Source organism: Manis pentadactyla, chromosome 8 (assembly GCF_030020395.1).
Source record: "Manis pentadactyla isolate mManPen7 chromosome 8, mManPen7.hap1, whole genome shotgun sequence".
Lineage (NCBI taxonomy): Eukaryota > Metazoa > Chordata > Mammalia > Pholidota > Manidae > Manis > Manis pentadactyla.
The window spans coordinates 107,348,401-107,369,181 of record NC_080026.1 but is presented as its reverse complement, the minus strand read 5'-3'; the positions used below and the strand labels follow the sequence as shown (position 1 = coordinate 107,369,181).

General features: G+C 45.3%; 2 protein-coding genes across 4 annotated transcripts in view; both read left to right on the top strand.

The window, feature by feature from the left end:
- TLL2 (tolloid like 2) overlaps window positions 1–2,925 on the top strand; it is a 134,660-nt gene extending 131,735 nt beyond the window's left edge. Inside the window, exons 20-21 of the mRNA XM_036886469.2 lie at window positions 513–763; window positions 1,570–2,925. Of these exons, the coding sequence (XP_036742364.2) occupies window positions 513–763; window positions 1,570–1,704 (386 nt within the window). The 3' untranslated portion in view covers window positions 1,705–2,925. The remainder of the gene's footprint in view (window positions 1–512; window positions 764–1,569) is intronic.
- A 5,575-nt stretch (window positions 2,926–8,500) lies between these two features.
- Window positions 8,501–20,311, top strand: OPALIN (oligodendrocytic myelin paranodal and inner loop protein). 3 transcript variants are annotated; one of them, XM_036886509.2, is made up of 6 exons: window positions 8,501–8,968; window positions 11,367–11,402; window positions 14,803–14,838; window positions 15,945–16,064; window positions 17,573–17,629; window positions 19,309–20,311. In XM_036886509.2, exons 1-6 carry the CDS (start codon window positions 8,966–8,968, stop codon window positions 19,483–19,485), a joined length of 429 nt encoding a protein of 142 aa, XP_036742404.2. In that variant the 5' UTR covers window positions 8,501–8,965; the 3' UTR covers window positions 19,486–20,311. The 3 variants fall into 3 exon arrangements, with proteins under 3 accessions (XP_036742404.2, XP_036742407.2, XP_036742408.2); XM_036886512.2 differs by lacking the exon at window positions 11,367–11,402; XM_036886513.2 differs by lacking the exons at window positions 11,367–11,402; window positions 14,803–14,838.
- Window positions 20,312–20,781: the final 470 nt, after the last annotated feature.

Sequence of the window (20,781 nt, the reverse complement as noted above, 5' to 3'; positions counted from 1 at the left end):
TTTTAATGTCAAAGTTGGCCGATAGTCGGGGCTCACAAATGCAGGAGCCAGTCTAGCGATTCTGTTTCTAGGTATGAGCGCTTACCAGGTGTTCGGATGTACTTTTGGTGCCCTCTGTTGGCAACAGTTATGAATTACAGCAAGTCTGTAATTTGCACGGCGTTGTGAGTCCTCCTCAGGGATTCTAGCACTTCCAGGGAGTTTAATGGTAAAGATCCAGGCAGCCAGCTGTTTCCAGTAGCTCAGGTATTCCCAGAGGCCTTATATGGAAACATAAGACTTTGGCTTGTGAGGGCCAATTTGGGCCCCCCAGTGAGCCCTGAACCTCAGAGGTGTGGGACTTATTTCTCTGTCAAATGGAATGATGAAACTGGCCTGGCTTCCCTGCAGGGCACACATAGGACTCTGTGGAGAAAGGTGGCCTGTATAGAGGGTGTCAAGAGAGAAGTCCCAGGCTGGGAAGTGGGTGAGGGCTGGCACATGGCTTCTCTGTGGTTCTCTCTCCTCTCCAGAGTGTGGGGGCAGGCTGAAGGCCGAAGTACAGACCAAAGAGCTCTATTCCCATGCCCAGTTTGGGGACAACAACTACCCGAGCCAGGCCCGCTGTGGCTGGGTAATCATGGCAGAGGATGGCTATGGCGTGGAGCTGATATTCCGGACCTTTGAAGTCGAGGAGGAAGCCGACTGTGGCTATGACTACATGGAGGCCTATGATGGCTATGACAGCACGGCACCCAGGCTCGGCCGCTTCTGTGGCTCTGGGGTGAGTCCCAGGGGACAAAGCATGACGGGACACACCTGGGTTTGATTCCTGCTTATTAGCTCCTGCCAGGATGGCTCCTCCATTCCGCAGGAGCCAAGTGAGAAACAGAGAATAGTCAGAGAGGAGGTTGGGAGGTAGCCAGACACCAGTCCCTGAAGGCCAGGGAGCAGTTCTGGCAGACGGCAGCCTCAGAACCAGGCTCCCACTCATCAACCACCTGGCAAAACCTTATGGGAAAAAGGTGTTTTTTTGCAGCAGCTCTATCCCTTGTTTTATCCGTGGACAGGACATAGACCTAAACATTGGACTTTGTTTTAGGTCTTCTGGGAGCCACGTCACAACAGTGGTCCTAGAGCTGGGTGATTCACGGTGCTTAATTCACAGTCAGGAAGACCTAGACTTGCGTCCTGCCTAGCTGTGTGAACTTGAGTCTCAGTTTCCTCAGGTGTCAAGTGGAAAAAACACCAGCCTTGTAAAGTTGTTGTGAAGTTCACACGAGATAAGATCTGCAAGTGCTTAAAGCAATGCCGGGCTCATCTGTGCTCTTAATAAGCAATAGATTCTATACCAGCTCCACATCTGTGTCTGTCTTTGAAAAAGCAGTGCCTGTGGAGCTCTCTGGAGCAGATTTGCAACACCTTCCTTTGAAAAAGAGCTTATTTTGACACCCTTCAGAGCCACTAGTGCCAGGAACACCTCCTGCCAGCATTGGCCATTCTCTGTCCCCGTGTAAGTTCCCATATTCTAAACCCCAACCACAGCCAACTGACTTAAATCCTCCTGGTTTTCCTTTGTCTTTTCTTCAGCCATTGGAAGAAATCTACTCTGCAGGGGATTCTCTAATGATTCAATTCCACACAGACGACACCATCAACAAGAAAGGTTTTCATGCCCAATATACCAGCACCAAGTTCCAGGATGCCCTTCATATGAGGAAATAATGTTACTGTCACTGTTCTTGAAAGACAAGAATCGAGAATGTTTATAATGATAGCACCTTGTGAAGCTACCCTAAAACAATGTACAGTGTTTTTCTCAAACAAAAACTCAAAATCTAGTTTTGGAGGCATGTATTTGATGAAGTTTGGTCAACAAGGAGGGGAGATGATGTTCCTTGGATTCTGGCTGCATTGTTACAAATTGTGGACTTTGAAGATTAAAGCTTGGAGTCACTGACCATTTAAGCTATGCCTGTTCAAACCCACCCTCCTTGTCCCTTGCTCCTGTAGGACACAAGGCCGGAGCTTGGGTTGGTCATTTCCCTATTTCTAGACATGCTTCTGTAGGTGTCAGACGATGTGACTGTGTCCTGGAGACTCAGGCTGTCTTCCATCTGCATTGGGCAGTGAGGATAAAAGGTTGGCTGTGGCTGGTCTGTTCCTCAGAGCTTTGGCTGGAAGCATTTGCCTTCTCTTGACCAGGCACATATCAAACAGGAAACCTGAGAATGTGGACGTCAGGACTAAACAAGGCACCCCAGTAAGCAAAGCCTGAAGCTCGAGTATAGGCATCACTGTCACGAAGCTAGGAGGCCTCAAGCCTTTCCCCTGTGTCATTGGCTTTTCTTGCCCATATTGGATTGGCCCATTTCTAATTGCATCAGGGGGCTAAGGCATCGACTATGAATTCCAGCAAAACCTTTCTTTGCTGGTGAGAGTCCCCATTTTGCAGGGAAGAAAATATCCTGGCTCCTCCTGATAGTCCTTCACCACTGACTTTGAGAAGACTCCACCAGGGCTTGGGAGTTCATGGGCTTAGAAGAACATTTGCTCCTCCAGCTTTGGAGGTGCTTGCTGGGGTTGACCTTGACTCCTTGACAACCAAATCAAACTGTGTTTGCAAGACGTGCAAAGTCATCTTACAAGGGACCTATTCAGGTCCCTTGCAGGGTGAACAGTGTTGAAAACTGGTTAATTATAAGGTATGTAAGAATCATCATCTTGTAGAACAGTCAACCTGTGACTACCTTCTCATCATCATTCAGGTAAAGAGTGGTGACTTTGCTCAGACTAACTAGTAATCAGTCACCACCTTGCAATCAGAATCACCACACTTGGCACTTGTTCTAGAGAAGTGTAGAGGATATTGTTTACATAATTTTAGAGCCTCCAGGTATACTTTAAATAGTGGGGTAGTTGTGAATGGCATTTCATTAAGGCATCTTTGGGCATTATAAGCTAAAAGCTGTGGTATGTTAGCTTTAAAAGAGTATTTATATTGGAATAATTTTTAAGTAATGTTTACATAACTGTAAGTCCTGTTTGGTTGGTATGGGACACAGGACAGCACACAAGAGTGTTTTCAGTGACAGCCGAGATTGCTCCCAAGCACCAGCATTCCTTTGGAATGAATCATTTCAAACAAAGTATTTGTAAAAGGTTTAAAGTTCTAGTTTTTAAAGATCAAAATATGCCCCTGGAGGAATATGTCTAATTAAAATGATTGCTGGGAGTAAAAAAGAAAAATACAAAGAAAGGTAGAAGAAATGCATGGGAATATTTTTTCCTTAAAACAAAACAAAAAAGTCAAAGTATTAATAATAGTAATATATGGGTGTATATATGTATGTAAAGGATCAGCTGTCAGAGCCTTAATCAATGCAGTGTGATAAATGCCAACCCATGACTATAGCTTTACTGAGCAGGCCCTCCTAGACTAGCCCTGCATCTTGTGGGTCTCCCTCACCGAGCTCTTCCTTGGCCTCTCTCGGTCCCGGATGAAGGTTCAGCCTGAAGACTCACATCGTATATCACAGACCCTGCCCCGGGGAACTTCGATTCAGCGAATGGAGCAGCCTGATGGAGCCGCGTCATCCAGCTTGAGCTTCAGCCTGCCCATCGGGGTGAATTCCATTTCTCTGATATTTTTATTTTCTCAGGCTTTCTGTTGTCTCATCTTATTGGTCAAAGTTGAATTTGAAATCCAAGTGCATAAGATGGCAGTTAAGGATCTTACTCCAAGGACATGAAAATTCTGTAGTTTCAACCTTTCGAAGCATAAATAAGATTAACTAATTCCATGGAAACGTGGGAGGGAGTCAGAAACAGATTTGGCTCTGCTTCAGCCTTTGCCACCCTTGTGAAACAATGGTATTTATTTTTAATCTCTTCACTATGAGTATTTTCAAAACTGCACAATTTCAACAATTATCAGTGCATGGCCAATTTGAAACAATGGAACTCTTAATTGAGGCCTGCTGTGACTGACGTATTCCCAGAAAGGACAAGCTCTGATTTCTCTGGGGCTGGCCAGCCTGACCCTGGAAGCCCACGCTCACGGGGACTGACACAGAGTGCAGGTTCTGCAAGGGACCACACGGCTGGCTTCACGAGAGAAAGTCCACTCAGCTGAGAGACCCAGGCCCTCTGTGGCGGCTCTTCGAAATGCTCAGTGACCCTCCTGCACACATCCCTGGATGCAGATGAATGAGCCAGGGGACATTGCTCTAGGCTGCCTTGTCCTTTAATCGGGTGTCAGGCCTTGGCGATGTCACGGAGCTCCAAGACTAACTTCCGTTCAGGGAATTATCTTGACAACCTGATGAAATATTTAGGGTTTGGGTCTTCAACCTAGTCCAGCTCTAGTGTGATCTGGTCTAGCATATGCTAGAACCTGGATCCCAGGGCAGGAACAGGAGCTGGAATTAACTTTAGTCTGTGGAATTTCTCCAAACAGAAAAAACAAGGCCGAGCGTTGATTCACCATGAGACCATTTTCCTCTAAATTCATATTACTCGTGAAATGTTCAGCCTGTTTAAATCATTTTTAAAATCCTGTTAACTAGCAAATGCACACTGGGACTTGCCACTGATCTGGCCCATTTGATCAGTTTCAATTCATGGTATTTTTGTTGCTCAGTTTGTGAACAAATATTCACTTGACTCCTGCAGACATTTTTCAAGTTTACTTTGTAGATGGAGCTTCTGAAAAATAATCCCGAATGCCTAAAAGGTTTCTTTAAAAAAAGTAAAACTGTTTAGAGTGTTATCTATAAATATATTGTATTTTTTATTTCATATAATTTTACATCTCATGAAATGTCAGTTTCAAACAGAAGGTGGAGAGGAGCTAACATACATCTGTCTAGAAAGCGTTGTTCCATTAAAGAATGTGGACTCATTGATGTGTCCTGGGTTCGCATTACTAGTTCAGACAAGAGTGGTCCTCTCGGTGATGATTTTCTCCAATACTGGGAGAACTTGGGGAGGCTATAGAAAGGGGGACCTTCTCTATGGGCTTTCTTCTCTGGTGAGTACCCATCCCAGGCTCCAGAACAGTTTCCTGCCAGATCCAGAAAGTCACGAGCAAAGCTGAAGATGGCTTCGAAGTTGCCCCCACTTTCTTGGACCCAAACAGACTGGAACTCTAAGAGCATAATTGTTGTGGGCATGGCCAGATGGGTAAACAGCATCCGGTTGTCCCTCCACAGCTCTTACCATGTGTCTCCCCCTGTTTGTGTGCCTGAGGACCACACCTGACATCAGGAACTAAAGGTCACGGCTCCTAGGAGGCCGCCCTTTCTCTCTGGGCTCTGGCAGCACCTCCTTCCACTCAACCCTCAGGCCTGGGGGTGGTAATGACTCTGCTGGTCTAACCCTGGGGTACTGCATTATCCCCCAAGGAGACTGTTATGAACAGTTTTAATAAGCCCTTCTCAAGTATAGCAAATTGAATCTATCACTCATTTCCTGTGGGGACCCTGACTGATACAGGGTCATTTCTAACACAAGGACAGAGATTCCATCTAATCAATGATGGTATTCTTAGGATGACCAGAAGAACTTTTGGGTATGTCTGGAGTTTTGTGGGTCATAACAGAGAAGGGTAATACAGGGACCACATTTTTTAAAAACCCTCGGGTCTTAATGCAGAACTATTTAACACATGCAATTGTTTTGTGCTATATGTAGACTGTCAATGTTTTATGGCTTTTCTGACCTTTTGCAGTCACCAATACCTAAAGGAAGAGCCCAGTGGTGCAAGGGTTTGAACGCTTGATGTATCAGACAGGATAGAGTAGCTTATGCAGCAATGAAAAACAACCCCCAGGGTCGGTGCTTTGCATGCGAGAGGCCTATTCTTGCGCATTTTTGGTTTGTTTGGAAGCCCTTCCATACTGTCATCAGGGCTGGGCTGATGGAACAGATGCTGTCTGGAGCATTGCTGGTTTCTATGGCAGAGGGGACGAGACTATGACAGATCATCATGCACCGGCTCTTCCAACTGTCACTTCCACTCACAGGTCACTGGCCAGAGCAACTCATACAGCTCCTCTTACTTCAGGCTGAGAACAAGGTCAACTGGAAATATCTGGTGGACCCCACTAATGACTCTCACATGTGACATTCATAGATCGGGAGATGACCAGAATCCTTCTGTTTGTTTTAATGTCATTAGCTCTGCCTTTCTGATGTTTTAGATAAAGACTTTTACAAACCAGAAAAAGACCACCTATTATTTAGAAATTTAAACTGACCAGTTGTTGGAAACCCATCACTGTGACTGGGTGGCTACATGTTTAAATGGTGGCAAAATACACACGATCAGAGAGTCTCAGAGTTGGCAGCACCAACCCCTCACCCACTAAGGGCACTTCTACAACTCCTAAGGATGTAATTCTCAGGCCTAATACTTGCAGCGGAGGAGAGCCCACTCACCTCACCCCTTCCCTCTCCTGTGGGTGATGGTGCCAAGTTCCTTTTGTAGAACCACCTCTTTTCACATCCGAGGGAGTATCCTCCTTGGGCACATGACCCAAGCCAGACCAATTAGATCCTCTTCCTGGAGGTGGAGTCTTGACCGAGTGGCAAAAGGGCTGAGATACTTTGGAGCTCCTTTTCCCTGGGAGGATATCCTGAGAGGGCTCTCTAGAAGTCCCTGCTGCTGAAGCCCCAGGGGCAAACCAGCTGTCTTCCCAGAGCCTGGCTCCCTGGCCTGCTCTTCTTTCTGTGAGCACAACACTCAACCGCTAAATGTCCCATCTTAAATTGATCAGAGTCCATTCTGATGCTGTGGCCAGAGAACCACGAGTGACTCAGACACTTAGGCAGGAGCCCTGATGATTGGCGGTCTCAGCAATTCTTCTGTAGGAGTAACAAGTCCATCAGACCAGTGGATGTGTACCAAAGACTCAAAAAGGACCTCCCTGGCCTCACACATCCACAGACAGCCTCACCAGAGGGGGCTGGAACCATGAACTAGAACTCCTTGGTCCAGGTCTGGGGTCGAGGAGTGATTCTATGCCCACCAAGCAAAGTTAGAAGCGTAATTTGTATCAGCCCTGCTGATTTACGTAGCCTCAGCATTGTTAGCTGTATCATCTCCACTTTATAGACTGAGGCTGAGAGGGGAAGAAGTTACTTCACTTGTGCAGGACCACACAGCTTCCAGAAGGGCAGCTAAGGCTTTAAACACAGGCCTCCCTAAACTATGTTGTCACCATGACATCCAGGCACCAGTTGACTCAGTTTAGGCATCACTGTGGAGTCTTGGGGACTGGAAGGCCCATGAGGTGGAGACCACATTGGTCTTTTTCAGTACAGTATTCTGTGCTTAGATCCCCATACTCCAAATCTGTTTTTCCAGTGTCATATATCAAAGCAAATGTGGTTCCCTGCCCTCTGCTGTCAAGCCCCAAACCCAGGAGCTGGCTTCTTTCTGCTCCTCCCTCCTCTTCTCTCCCCTCCCTGGAACACTTTTTCCATCATCAAAATGTGCCTCTGCCTCCACAATAAGTCACAAACCCGTTCACTGCCTTCCATTCCCACTGCCCCCCTTCTAGAGCAGCCACCAGCATCACTCACGCGGACCCCACTCCCCAGTCTCAGGCTAGCACTCTGGCTCCTGTAATCCAGGCCCCACAGAGAAGCCAGCAGTCTTTGTCAGTCTCAGTTAGATTGTGCTGCTCTCCCACTGAAACCTTGAATGACTGCCCATTGCTCTATGGTGGAAATCTTACTTTGCTCTGGTCTGCTCACGTCATCAGTCCCCTAACTCACTCTGTCCCCAACACCTTCCAGGGTAACTCCCTGGTTTAGGTGGCCCCAGGAATAGTGGTCTCCTTCCCAGCACACCACACCTGCGTCAGCCCCAGGGCTTGCATATGCTGTTCCTTCTGCCTGGGACTCTCTTCTCACCTTTCACATGAAGCTTGAATAACATCTGTAGGGGACGCCTAAAACATCAGCCTCCCGGTCACCCCATCTCTCCTCCCACACCCCCCATTTGCTGCTCCCGTAGTGGTTTTCACTTGTGTTGATTGTCGTCCATCTGCACACACTGCGACATATGTTCCTAAGAGTTGGGGACTCTGGTCTTCATCACCAAGGCCCAGAACTGTGCCCAGAAAAATGCTTGACATATTGCAAATGTCAACAAGATCTGCTGAGTAAGATCTTGTTATGAATGAGTGCACTCATTTAAATGACCAAATTTACTGGTCTTAATTCTGTTGTTTGCTTGATATGGGACTCCACCTCACTGTTTTAAAGAAGCAAACTCCTAACAGAGAATGCATATGAAATGTAAAGCAGCCCATGTCAATGACTTCCTCCAGCTCCCAGAGGGTCCCATCTCAAACCGTGAGAACAGAAAGGGGGTGCAGCCAAACTCGCCCCCAGGTATCTCACCGACTAGGGAGTGCCCTCACTGCAACAGCTATAGCTCCACCTCAAACACTGAGCGGGCTCCAGCACCCGCCTCCCAGGCATCCTCTGCCTTGATGCCGGCAATGTGCTGACTCCGTCACTGCTGGGACAGCAGTCAGTGCTGATGTTGGGCAGCTGGGGATGGAGCAGCCAGCGTCAGCCTGTGTAACACATTGTTTCTAAAGAGCTGCCGGCTGCAGAAGCTGCCAAGCTCTCGGGCCAGCTGTGGGATCTTTGCTGAGATGGAGATGTAGTCAAGGAAGGGGACTGAAAAGTAAGAAGGACCGAAAATGAAGGCAAAGAGGGTGGATGACCTGGGCCATACACAGCGGACATGAAGCAGGAGACCATATGCCCCGAGGGATGGGCCAGGACTTGGCTACTCCCCTGACCATAAATGGCTTGGCCAGGGCTCTCTTGGAGCCACCTCTGGCCCTGTCACTGTTGCTCTCCCAGCTGGACGTTCTTACAAATGCAAGACACAAGCCAACACACCAGCAAGAAAGGAGCTTGCTGAGGGCTGTGTTTGGAGAAGGTTCCTGGGAGGCTGAAGGAGATGGTGAGTATGGCTCCCAGTTTTTGTCAGCCTAACCTCCATAACCTCCATTGCTCTCTATAAACACTGTCAGGCTTGTAAAGTTTATGTCCTAATTCAAGTATAATTGCACCCTCAGTACAATGAAGTCAAGAGGCTTATTTTTTAATTATTTTCCTATATGCAAAATACTAATCATTAAAAATACTTTCATCTAATATTTGCTGATATTATCTTTTAATATTGAGATGTTGTTTGTAATACCCTACATACAACAAGGGTGCAAATGAGATGTTTCAGCTAAATTCATTTCCCAGTTGAAGTGATGGTATGTATCCTTTATCCTTATTTGTTCTGTCTGCCTTCTGCTACACGATCAGCAACGGAGATATTCATGAGTTGTGTCTGAAACTTTCCACCTTTCTTACTGACTTGTGGTTCGTATTTGGCTGTGACTTAATCAGGTGGAGTTTGCTACGTTAGAGGAGGCTTCTGTGACTCCTTGATTAAAGAGATTATTAAGAGGAGTTGACCTCAGGCTTTGGAGTTAGGAAGATCTGTGATCTCACCGAAACTCTACCGCTTCCCCTCTGGCGACCTCCGGAAGCCCCTCTCGGTGTCAGTTTCCACCCCGTGATGTGGGGATGATGGTACCCTCCCCATGGGTGGGCTATGAGTGCAGGGTCTGACACACCGCATCCCCCCACAACTGTAACTAATTATCCTGTCTCCCCCTCTTTCCCCTCATAAGCAGAAAATTCATCATGAGTGACACACAGTGACTAAGATCCTAATGTACTTTCAGGACCATTATGTAGCTATTACACAGAGCTTAGGCCAGCAATACGTGTATTGAACCAAATTTCGGTACTTTGACTATGGCCCTTCTATACATGCAATTCCATCCAACAAGACCTTCCCAAGGGGCTTCCCTGTGCCATGTGCTGGCCAGGCCATCAAGGGTGACACCACATGATCCCCCACCCACTAGAGTATTTTACAGTGGAAGCTGCTGCCACAGGCACTAGTTCCTTTGGGCTTATTGTGTGAGGTGGGCAGGGCAAGTTAATTGTAACCCACTTTGAGGGTGGAAAAACTGAGCCTGGAAGAATAGATTTGCTGGAAATGGAAATGGAGACCAGAGAGTTTGCATCACTTTTCCAAGGCCACACAGCTCCCAAGTGGTGAGCCTGGACTCAAATCCAGATCAGGTGACTCCCAGCCCAGGGTTGCCTCACCTCACCCAGCTGTCTCTCTAAAAGACACTGCATCAGATTCTTCTCCCCGTGAGAGCACTGTAGTGTGTTTCTATAATATATGAATGTCTTTCTGAAACAAGCCAAAATCTTCGTCATCCAAATGTTGATAAATAGCACATGCTTGTTGCTGCCCTGCCCCCATGTGCTGTTCCCCCAAAGGAAGCTTTGTCTAGGGCCTGCCGACGTCAGTACCGGGACACGCTGATGAGATAAGTTTCTGGACAGCTGCGTGCAGTGCGGGGCCCGTCAAGTGCCCCTGCAGCATCCGTGGACTAGGTGGGTGTCAGCATGAAGGGCAGTGGTTGGGGCTCCTGAGCAGGAAGGCCCTGGCCTCAGGTGGCCTAGCTGTCACTTCAGCTCTATATCCTAGAAGCATGTCTATCTTGGTCTCAGTAAAGAGCAGCCTGGAAAGACTGGCATCAGTGAGCCCACACTGCAGTGACAGAAGATGCTGACGGGGGAGGAAGGAGCCACCAGAGGCCCTGGGGAGGGCCTGACCCAGATCGGTGGGCAGGCTAACAACGTGGTGTCCCGTTGAGCCCACGATCTTTAAATACTGACTCCATATTTGAGGGAGAGGCTGGGTGCTGGGTGAGGGGAAGTGCAGATGGCTCCCGTTTCCCCTGTTGTCCTGACCAGCTCTGCTCCAGCCTGGAACCTCTGCCTCAGATGCAGCACAACCGGAAGCCCTTTCTTTCTGGGCTCTCTCTCCTGGGAAGGGGGGTAAGGAGCAGGCACTTGTTCTGGAGCATGCCCCTCGGGGGTCTTACTTCCTAAGCCAAGCAGAAAGAACCCAGTACTTCGAGAGTCACACAGTTCCCTCTCTGAAGGGAGTTCTGGGAAAAACAATTTCCATCACTTTGCTTAATTTCTGGTATTGCCATTTGGGTCAGGACCCCTCAGGCCACACTGGCTGGCCCCTAGATCGGGCTGGTTGAGGACCTGCCGAAGGGAGCAGGGGGAAGGCTGGCTTGGGGCCGAGGGAGGAGCCCATGCCCTCAGGCTCCTCTGTTTCCCTTCCCCTTGGGGTGCAGATCGGGAGTGGCCTATGGAGCCTGTGGGGTCAGTGCGTTCTCTCGCAATCCTCCAGGTCAGCGGAATTGGAGTGGTCAGGAGCCTGACTGAGTATTCCTGGAGACTTACTGTTTTTTTCTCTCTCCCAGAGTTTTTCTCTGAACTTCACACTGTCGGCCAACACAGTAAGTACAGCAGCCGCCCTTCACCAGCCAGGTCAGCGGAGGTCGACGCAGAGCGCTCCCGGGCCTCAGACCGCCATCACCGAAGCTCATGCAGGGTGACAAGTCACACGTGTTTCAGGGGCACTTAGGAATAATGGGGGGTGCGCAGAGAAGTTTTTTCTTTTTCAAGTATAAAAGCCAAAAATACACATTTGAAAAGAAAGATAGGAAACCCCCAAATACCTAAATTCCCATCAGCAGGAAACACTGGAGTTACTCCTTCCACTTGTGTTTGACTTCACACAAATTTTGGCTTTCGTTGTCTTTGTGCCCGGGTGTTCTTACTCAACATAGAATTTTATATGATAATGTTTCCCATCAGCCTTTATAACCGTAACTGAGGATGATCACGTGACATTTCTTCAAGGAAATTATTTCTATTATTGATAAACCACAGTTAGGAATAATTTTGTGACCAACACAGTTATAATTAAAGCCTTGTCTATATTTAAGATGATTTCCTTTGTTTAAGGAATCACTGGGCTAACAGGAGTGGACCGCTTACGGCTCTTGAGTATGGCATTTAGCTGCAAGTGAGAATGGAGATTGTCAGTTAATGACGGCAGACGTCTTCGGTTCAGAGTTGGTCTCCCACCCTCTGCTCTCATGTTGTGTAGAGATAACACAGCCAGGGGTGGTTTCTAACCAGTGGGGCTGTTATAACTGAGCTAGGCATTTCCCTGGTCTTGTTTTCAGTGGGTTTAGCTGTGCCAAATTTTTCTGGTAAGTGATATTGTTCTTCGAAGAGAATAAACTGAATTTCCCTGGTAAGAGGATGCCTATGCCAATCTGCATTTTTTCTGTAACTCTGGGGCCTAGCTCTGGAGAGCAGCGGAAAGGTAGAACCTGCCTTCCAGTGCCCACTACTGGCCACCCGGGATATCTGGCCCCTGGCTCCCCTGGCAGTGGCTCTGCCCACCTGGCAGGGCCCTGCCTTCTGAACCTCCCTGACTTGCTCTGCTCCCTGCTTCAACCTCTGCTTATTGTCTGCAGACAAATTCCCCTGTCCCTCTCCTTACTTGTCACACCTTTTAATATGGTTACCGCTGGAACTTTCCCTCTGGCTTCTTGAACTCAGCAGCTCTGTAGAGACCCCTGGTCTGTCTTACCAGTCTTCGCCTACCCCACAAAGGTAACTCAGAGAAGCAAGGAGCCATTGCTGGGGGTGGTGGAAGTGAGGGGGTGAGAGGGAGGCCTCTGCTGCTGGTCACCAACTTTGGGAGCACCTTCCTGGTTAACAGCCCATCTCTCTGAGAACTGTCCCCTCCCACTTTGAACCTTTGTAGGGCAACGGACCAACTCTATCTGCCTGGGACTGTCTGATTTTAGCACTGAAAGTCCTAAATCCGGGCAAGCTCTCTAGATAACCAGGACAGTTAGTCACCCAACCTGGCAGTTGTTCCATCACATAGCCCTTCCCTTTTGGTACAGTGGAATGATCTGGAATGCCAGTGAACTGGGAAGCAGGAAGAAAGGTGGAGACCCTGCCCATTAGAGTCTCTATGCAGGGAGTTTGGACCATGGTTACACATGCAAGTCAGTCCCTGCCAGGCCATACAGAACTGTCAAGTACAAACACTGGGCTGGGGTGCTGCATTTGGTCATGGCAGTGTAGCACAGCCGTTAAGCACAGACCCTGGAAACAAACTACTTGGCATCTGCCACCTAGGGCTGGGTGACCTCACACGATTTGCCTCACTCTTCTCATTTGTAAAATGGGGTTCATTATAGTCCTGCTTCACTGGCTGTTGTAAAGAATGAATGAACTGATATAGGAAAAGCACTTTTCTGCCTGGCATATAGTAAGTTCTCCATAATTATTAGTTGGTCAATTAGTAGGTGTTCACAGGGGTAAGAAAATCCATCTGAAGAAAGAGAAAGAAAGAAACAGGCAGAGAAGCACACAGGTCAGAGGTCATGCCACCCAAGAGAGATGAAGAGATCCCAGGAAGGATGGCTTCTGTCCTGACAAGTTACCTGTCACTAGCTCCAGTCTGTGGGGAAGTCGGATTCCCACTGTTGCTGGGTTCCACGAGGTGCTCCTGCATCCTCAGAGTTAACTCCTTTTCATTGTGCAAAGCCAGCCCATGTGAATTCCTGTAACCTAAAGACAGAACATGAAATGATACCCAATTCTTCCCCCCACCATGAGAAATAGAACACTTCAGCAAATGGCAACATTAAGTTAATATGGGGGTGGAATGAGACTGTGGAAGGTTTAAGTGTAACCATTTACATTCCAGGTGTCAGTGCCTGGTTATGGATCCCTCCTGTGAGGAGAGCTCTCTGGGAAAGGTGCCTAGACTTGGAACTGAAACACACAATTGCAGGCTATATTTATGGTTATCCCTGGGACCTTGAACAAGACCCACAACTTCTCAAGGGCTATTTCTCTCTCTCTCTCTCTCTCTTTTTTTTTTCTGTGAAATAGAGACAGTAATTAAAAGCCCAAGCCCTGGGGATTCCAATGTGTTCACTGAGGGTGATGAGAGAATCAGATAGAGCAGGTCTGACCAGCACTTTGCCAAGTTTAAGGGAATGACAAAAGCATATTCTCCTAGAGCTCATTTGATCCTCAGGACAGCCCCAAAGGTAGGTGCTTAGCAGCCCTATTTTATAGATGAAGAAACAAGGCCTCTTAGCTGTGTGTAGAAATCACCACTCCACTGTAGGTAGTGTGAGCCCAGGACCTACACCGCTAACCATACCACACCACTTAGTGTGGCTCACATAGGTTAGTGGTTAGTGGAGAACTGTGTTCCCTAAGCTGTATTCATCCAGGTAAGACTCTCACCTGCAAATATCGTAAATGGTGAAATCCAGGGCCCCTCCTTGAGTGGTGATATGAACTGGAAACATGTAATGTATTCATTCAATGTGGAATTATCCCAGAAGCAAAGCTAATTCACAACTTCAGACACCCCCAAAACCATAGCTTCAGTGCATGTTTAAAAACAAGTAAGTCTTCCTTCAAGAACTTAGCTTCCACCAGTATTTTTATTTGTTTCCCTTCTAGCAACTGGGACAAGTAGGCCCCAAGTGTGCCAGGGAGGGTGTGGGGAAGGAAGGCAGGAGAAAGCCTTTTTGAGGTGTCAAATGTATTATGGCAAATCCACAGAGTGAATAATGAAGCCATCACCTGAATTTCTGAATTCTCTCTCCTAATAACCAAATTTCATTCCAGTTTTTACCGAGGAAGCATTCAAAAGGTTCTATTTGGCAATTGTCAAGTGTTGTTTTCAATAAAAAATTTAGCAAAGGGGTGAACTTTAAGCATTAGAGCTTAACCTTTGACAGATTGTCTTATGTAATATGCATTCTATAGATTTTTTCCTAAGACGTATATTCTTTTTCCGAACAGACTTCCTCCCCAGTCGTTACGGGTGGGAAAGGAGCAGTAAGTATATCATTGAAGTTATGGAGCCTTGGATTGGTCATTTATTAATTGGGATAATAATGCTCTGTTTTGCACATTTGTTTTGAGGATTTGATAGATTTTGATGTGTGACCGACCTGTCACCAAACACAGATTGTAGCTCAACAATTATTCTTATGACCAACTCAGCTCAAAAGTGAGGGAGAATGTGGAAAATCAGATGGATTTCACAAAGTATTGAGGAAATGAAGCTAGACACAAAGGAGTACATACTTTCTATTTGTGTCTAGATGATGTTGAAAAACAGACAAAACTAATCTGCAGTGATGACTTCAGCATACTGGTTACATGTGCTGTGACCTGAAGGTTGTCTGAGGGGGATTCTGGGGTGCTAGTAATGTTCTGTTTCTCATCTGGGTGCTGGTTATGTGGGTGGGTTCATCATGTGAAAAGTCATCAAACTATCTATTTATAATTCATATACTTTTCTGCATGCATGTTGTTCTTCTGTGAAATCAGCCCCTTCCCCAAAAAGGGAGGGGGACCCAGCATTATATGAAAGTTGCACACTCATAGGGATTCTGCAGGTGACCTTTGATGTGTCCAACTAATCAGTAAATCTGAAAACTATGTGCCTACAAGCCTGGTATTTCCACTCGGATCAAAGCAAAATGGGAATTTGAAAATCAATTGGTCAATGAATTTAGTGGAAATAAATTTTAAAAATTCACATCAAAATGATGTTAGGATATAATAAAACTTTTTTACTTTTTGCCAAACAGATAGGTAAACATCCTGTCTAACTGTTGCTTTAATTGTATCTCAGTCTATCTTAAATTGATGAGACATTTGTATTTCTGTTCTTGGAATGGTCTGTTCCTATCCTCTGCCCATTTTTATACTGGATTACCACCCTTTTCCAATGGATTTAAACTATGTAAATTAAATCCCACGACAATGAGTCATCCGACATGTACACAGCAAACATTTTTTCGCACTATTTCATTGCCCTTTTGATTTTATATATGACACTTAGGGTCCACGCAGGGTTTTGTTTGTCTCACCTTTAATCGATTGCACTTTTCCTTTACCCCTGGGGAACCTGCCTGTTTTTCTCTCTGTGCCAGGACTGCGGGCCCTCTCTTGGATTAGCAGCAGGCATTCCGTCCCTGGTGGCCACAGCCCTGCTGGCAGCTTTACTCTTCACTCTGATTCGCCGAAGAAGAAGCCACAGCGAGTCCACCGAGGTAACTGGCGTCCTCTTTGGGTCTGGACATGTGGGCAGGAATCGGTATTTCAGTGAACAGGCTTTGGGTTGAGAATATCAGGACCCACGTCTGCTTCCTGAGGGCATGATGGCGGACGTTCCTGCACATCAGCTTCTGACTTTATGCCCCAGGCAGAGCCGGTCTGTCACACCACCCTCAGGTCACTTGAGGAAACCCGGAGTGACAAGGATGGCATCTGAGGTGGCAAAAACTGACAGTGGAGAGAGATGTTGTTGCCATGGGAAACGCATGTCTGTACAGTGGGTGTATTTTCTAAAGCTGAGAAATGAAAGGGCTCAAGCTTCACAAAAAGAGTGGAGGTAACCTTGGGAAAGAAGGACAAGAAGGGGCAAGGGCGTCTAGGTAGGGAAATGTCCAGAAGTACTCAGCTTTGTTTATGGTGGCCCCTTTTTCCACACACTTGAACACACATCGGTCACAAGGGACCCTACCAGCCCCACCCCTTCCAACTGCCAGACTGCTCAGAATTCAAGGCCGCCCAGACCGACATCCAGGGAGGTTCCATGGTTCCCTGGACTCTGGGTTGAATTGCATCCTCCATTTATGACCCTTTCTCATGTTCTCACACTGGTAGGCACTAACAGGGAGTTAGAAAACCCAGGTTCCAACCCTGGCTTTGCCACTGTATGATTTATATGATCCTAGACAAGCAACTTAACATTTTCTGTGCCTTCAAAACAGGAGTCAAAAAAACTACTCTCCTTATTTTAAGAAGTAGGCAAAGTTGTAAGGATGAAATGAGATCATGAATGTAAAGATATGTTGACAAGCTGTAAACCTGAAACATATAAATAAGTATTGTGGGTTTTTGAGGTGTATTTATTTAGGTCATAGTCGGTTAACCTTCAGTGCACTTTAAATTCATCTAGGAGGCTACAAAAATACCAATCACTGAAACCAATTATATCAGCACCTCTGAATGGTAAGGCTTTGGCATTGGTCTTAAAAAAAAATGCAACATTTTTGGTCACAGGGATAGTAGTTCAGTATGGAGAATAAAGCCAATGATTCTGTAACATCTTTCTATGTTGACAGATAACACCTGCACTATTGGTGTAAGGATTTAATAATGTGGGTAACTGGTGAATCACTTTGTTGTATACTTGAAACTAACATAAGACTGTATATCAACTATACTTCAATAAAAAAGCACAACTTCTTATTATGGATAATTGTAAACTTACACTAGAGAGAATAATATAGTGAACCTAATTATCAACATGTGGCCAATCTTGTTTGATCTGTATTCCCACCCATTTCTCCATGCTGTCAACTCTAGATTATTTTTGAAGTAATTTATAACAGTATTTCTTGTTTTTTTGGGGGGTGGTTATTTGTTTGTTTGCTTATTTGTTTTTAAAGCTCTCTGGTGTGCACCCAGGTATAAGAACCACCGATTTTAGTGATGATTAGGGGTGAATGCCATGGCCCTTCATTTCTCCTTCCTTCTATTTTCACCAATTTAGGAAATTGAGAGGCCCTGTGAAATTTCAGAAATCTATGACAACCCCAAGATCGCTGAGGTAATAACTCTTGGCTATAATCACTATATATCATTCATGTAGTAAAGAGCTGAGGGTTTTAAAGCCTTTCAGGTACAGGAGAAGAACAGTGTGAGCATATGTGCAAAAGAGATGACCCAGTGAAGCTCAGGCACAAAGTTCTCACTGTATTTTTATTGGATGGAAAGGAATTCAAAGTTGATTTAATATTAGAAAGTCAATTTAATATCATTTATTTCACTTAAAAATAAAAAGAGAAAAGTCATGTGATCATCTCAGTAGAAGAGAGTTCAGAAAAATTAAGTAGTCATTTGTGACGTGAACTCCTAGCAAACTAAAAATAGAACAGGAACATCCTTATCTTGAAAGAAGATACCTTAAGAAAAAAATTACAGTAAACATCATACCTAAGGTAAAAGGTTAATTTTAGATCAGAAACAAAACAAGGATGTTCAGTATTATCACTTCTCATCAGTATTGTACCTTAGGTCCTAGTTATTGCAATACCATCAGAAAAAGAAGTAGAAATTAATTCAATAGGGGGATTCCCTTCACAATGTATACATATGTCAAATAATCACATCATACACTTTAAATATCTTATAATTGTGTTTATCTTTATAACTCAATAAACATGAAAAGAAAAAGAACTAGAAAGTACAAGAATGGAGAAGAAACAAAACAGTCAGTATTTGCAGGTGATATGATTACCTACATAGAGAAGCCAAATTATCTACAGATAAATTATTAGAATTAGTGAGAGATTTTAACAAGCTTCTGGATACAAAATTAATATGTAAAAGTAATTTGCATTTCTAAAAATCAGTAGCAATCAATTAGAAAAAAGAAATTTCTAAAAATACCACTTTGTAGTGGTATTAAAAATATATAGAATGGTTGAGGAATAAATCTAACAAAATCATGTAATCCCTTAATGGAGAATAATAAAACTTTAGTAAAATATATTAAGTAAGACCTAAATAATAGGAACTATATATCATGCTTCTGGATAGGTAGACTCAAAGCATAAAAATGTCAACCTCAAATTGATCTATATAATAAATATAATTCCAACATAAATTCAGAGTTTTTTCATGGAACTTAAATAAGTGCCTTTAAAATCTATATGAAAAAAAGCAGAAAAAATATTTTAAAAATAGCAGTGAGCAAATAGAACAATAAAAAACAATAAGTTGGTGGCTTATGCCAAGTGAGGTCACTATGCATCCAGAAAGAGCCCTTGGATCTAGTTCCTGACCCCAGTGGCAATTTGTTTTTCTTTGTGATTTTGGGAGAGAAAAAAAATAGAAAAAAGCAAATAGAAAGATGGTAGATTTAAATCCAAACATATCCAACCATACTAAATGTAAATGGTCTGAATATCCCATTAAAAAGCATAGATATTCAGATTGCATATAAAAACAAGATCCAACTATATACAGCCTACAAAAACTCACTTTAATATAACAAATTATATTAAGCTCTGGCAATTGTAGGCCTCTCCTTATTTGTCATCTGTCTTTCAAGTCTCACCATTCTTCCTTGCCAGATGTCCTGGGTCTTGAAAATGGTTGTTTTAAATGTTTTGTCTGATTTTTGGTTGTTTCAGGTGGGAGGGTAAATCTGGTTGCTGTTACTCCAGCTTGGCTAGAAGCAGAAATCTTTGCTGTATTTTTAAAAAACCTATTTGTTTTCTCAAGAATCCTAGTAGGTCACCAACATATGAGAAGAATATGATGGGAACAGAGGAAGCCCACATATATGTGCAGACCGTAGCAGGAAGCGAGGAAACCAGGCATGACACCTACCGCCCTACTGTTGAAATGGAGAGAAGGAGGGGACTGTGGTGGCTTATGCCTAGACTGAGCCTGGAATGATGCAGCTCAGTCAAGGAGCTTAAACAGAGCTGAAAACCCAGGCAATTGTGCTTGGAGTGAAGGATATACCAAGCTGCTTCTTAATCAATCCAAATTTCATTTTCATATTTGGAGAACTTTTGGGTTGATTTGTGTCTTTAGGGGGCAGAGCCAGAAAGGTTCATTCCAACTCTCAAATCTTGTGATTTAATAGGAAGCACCAAGTGAGGTCACTATGCATCCAGAAAGAGCCCTTGGATCTAGTTTCTGACCCCAGTGGCAATTTGCTTTTCTTTGTGATTTTGGGAGAGAAGCTTGATTTCTGTGTATCTTGCTTTCCTCTCTTTTTTTCATATACCTTTTCTCAAAAATGCCATCAGACCTGGCTTCTATGAGAGGGTTGGCCAAGGCCAGCATGGTGCAAGTTGGGATATAAATGAAATTTGAAAGGATGTATGAGGGGAAGTATGTCCTTATTTCTGAATGTCTTGGGGTAGAAATCACAGGGAGCCACAGGTCTGGTTCCCTGACCACCAGAGCAGCACGCAGCTGGATCACTCATTGCTTCTACTTGCACCTGCGGTCAGAGGGTATTTAGGGTAGGCAATTCTGCAGTGGAGTGTGTGTGTGTGCGTGTGTTGAGGGTAAAGCAGAGGTTGTTTCAACAGATTATTAGAAATGAGGGCTACATCCATTTTGTAGGAGTGCAGAGAAAGGCCCAAGTCCTTGACTATCATGGGGAAAAACCCTTTGGCAGGAAGGGAGCTCGGGAGGACTCTGAGTCAGTGGACACAGGACCAAAGGGAGTAGCCGCATGTGTGCCATCTGGGGGAAGCCTGGGGACAGTGCCAGCCCTCAGCACCTCTTCCGTGAGGAGGCCTCCAGGAGTCCTGGTTTCCTCATGCAGGGCCATCGCCTGTGAATAGGCTGGATCTCCTGGTGGGAGAACTTGGGTCCAGAGCATCTTGGGGTCCATCTACCAGCTCCATGTGCCAAGCCACCTTGATATGCTATGGAAACATTCCTTTCTTACAAGGGCCTTTGATTACTTGGAAACACACCACTTCTTCAAATAACCAAGATCAGGTTCTACAAACCCAATCACTGATGCATGCCAGCATGTGCTTTTCCAAGCCCTTGTGAAATTCAGTCTGTGCTGGGTTCCCTGGGTCCAGTCACCTTGACAAACAGATTTGGCCATTTCTAGGCAGATTCCCGAGGGATCCAGGTGCTGTACTTCTTTTGCACTTAGGAAGGGCCTTGGATTTGCTGAGACCCTGACTGTGGCTCACAGGTGCAGGCCCTGGGGCAATGACT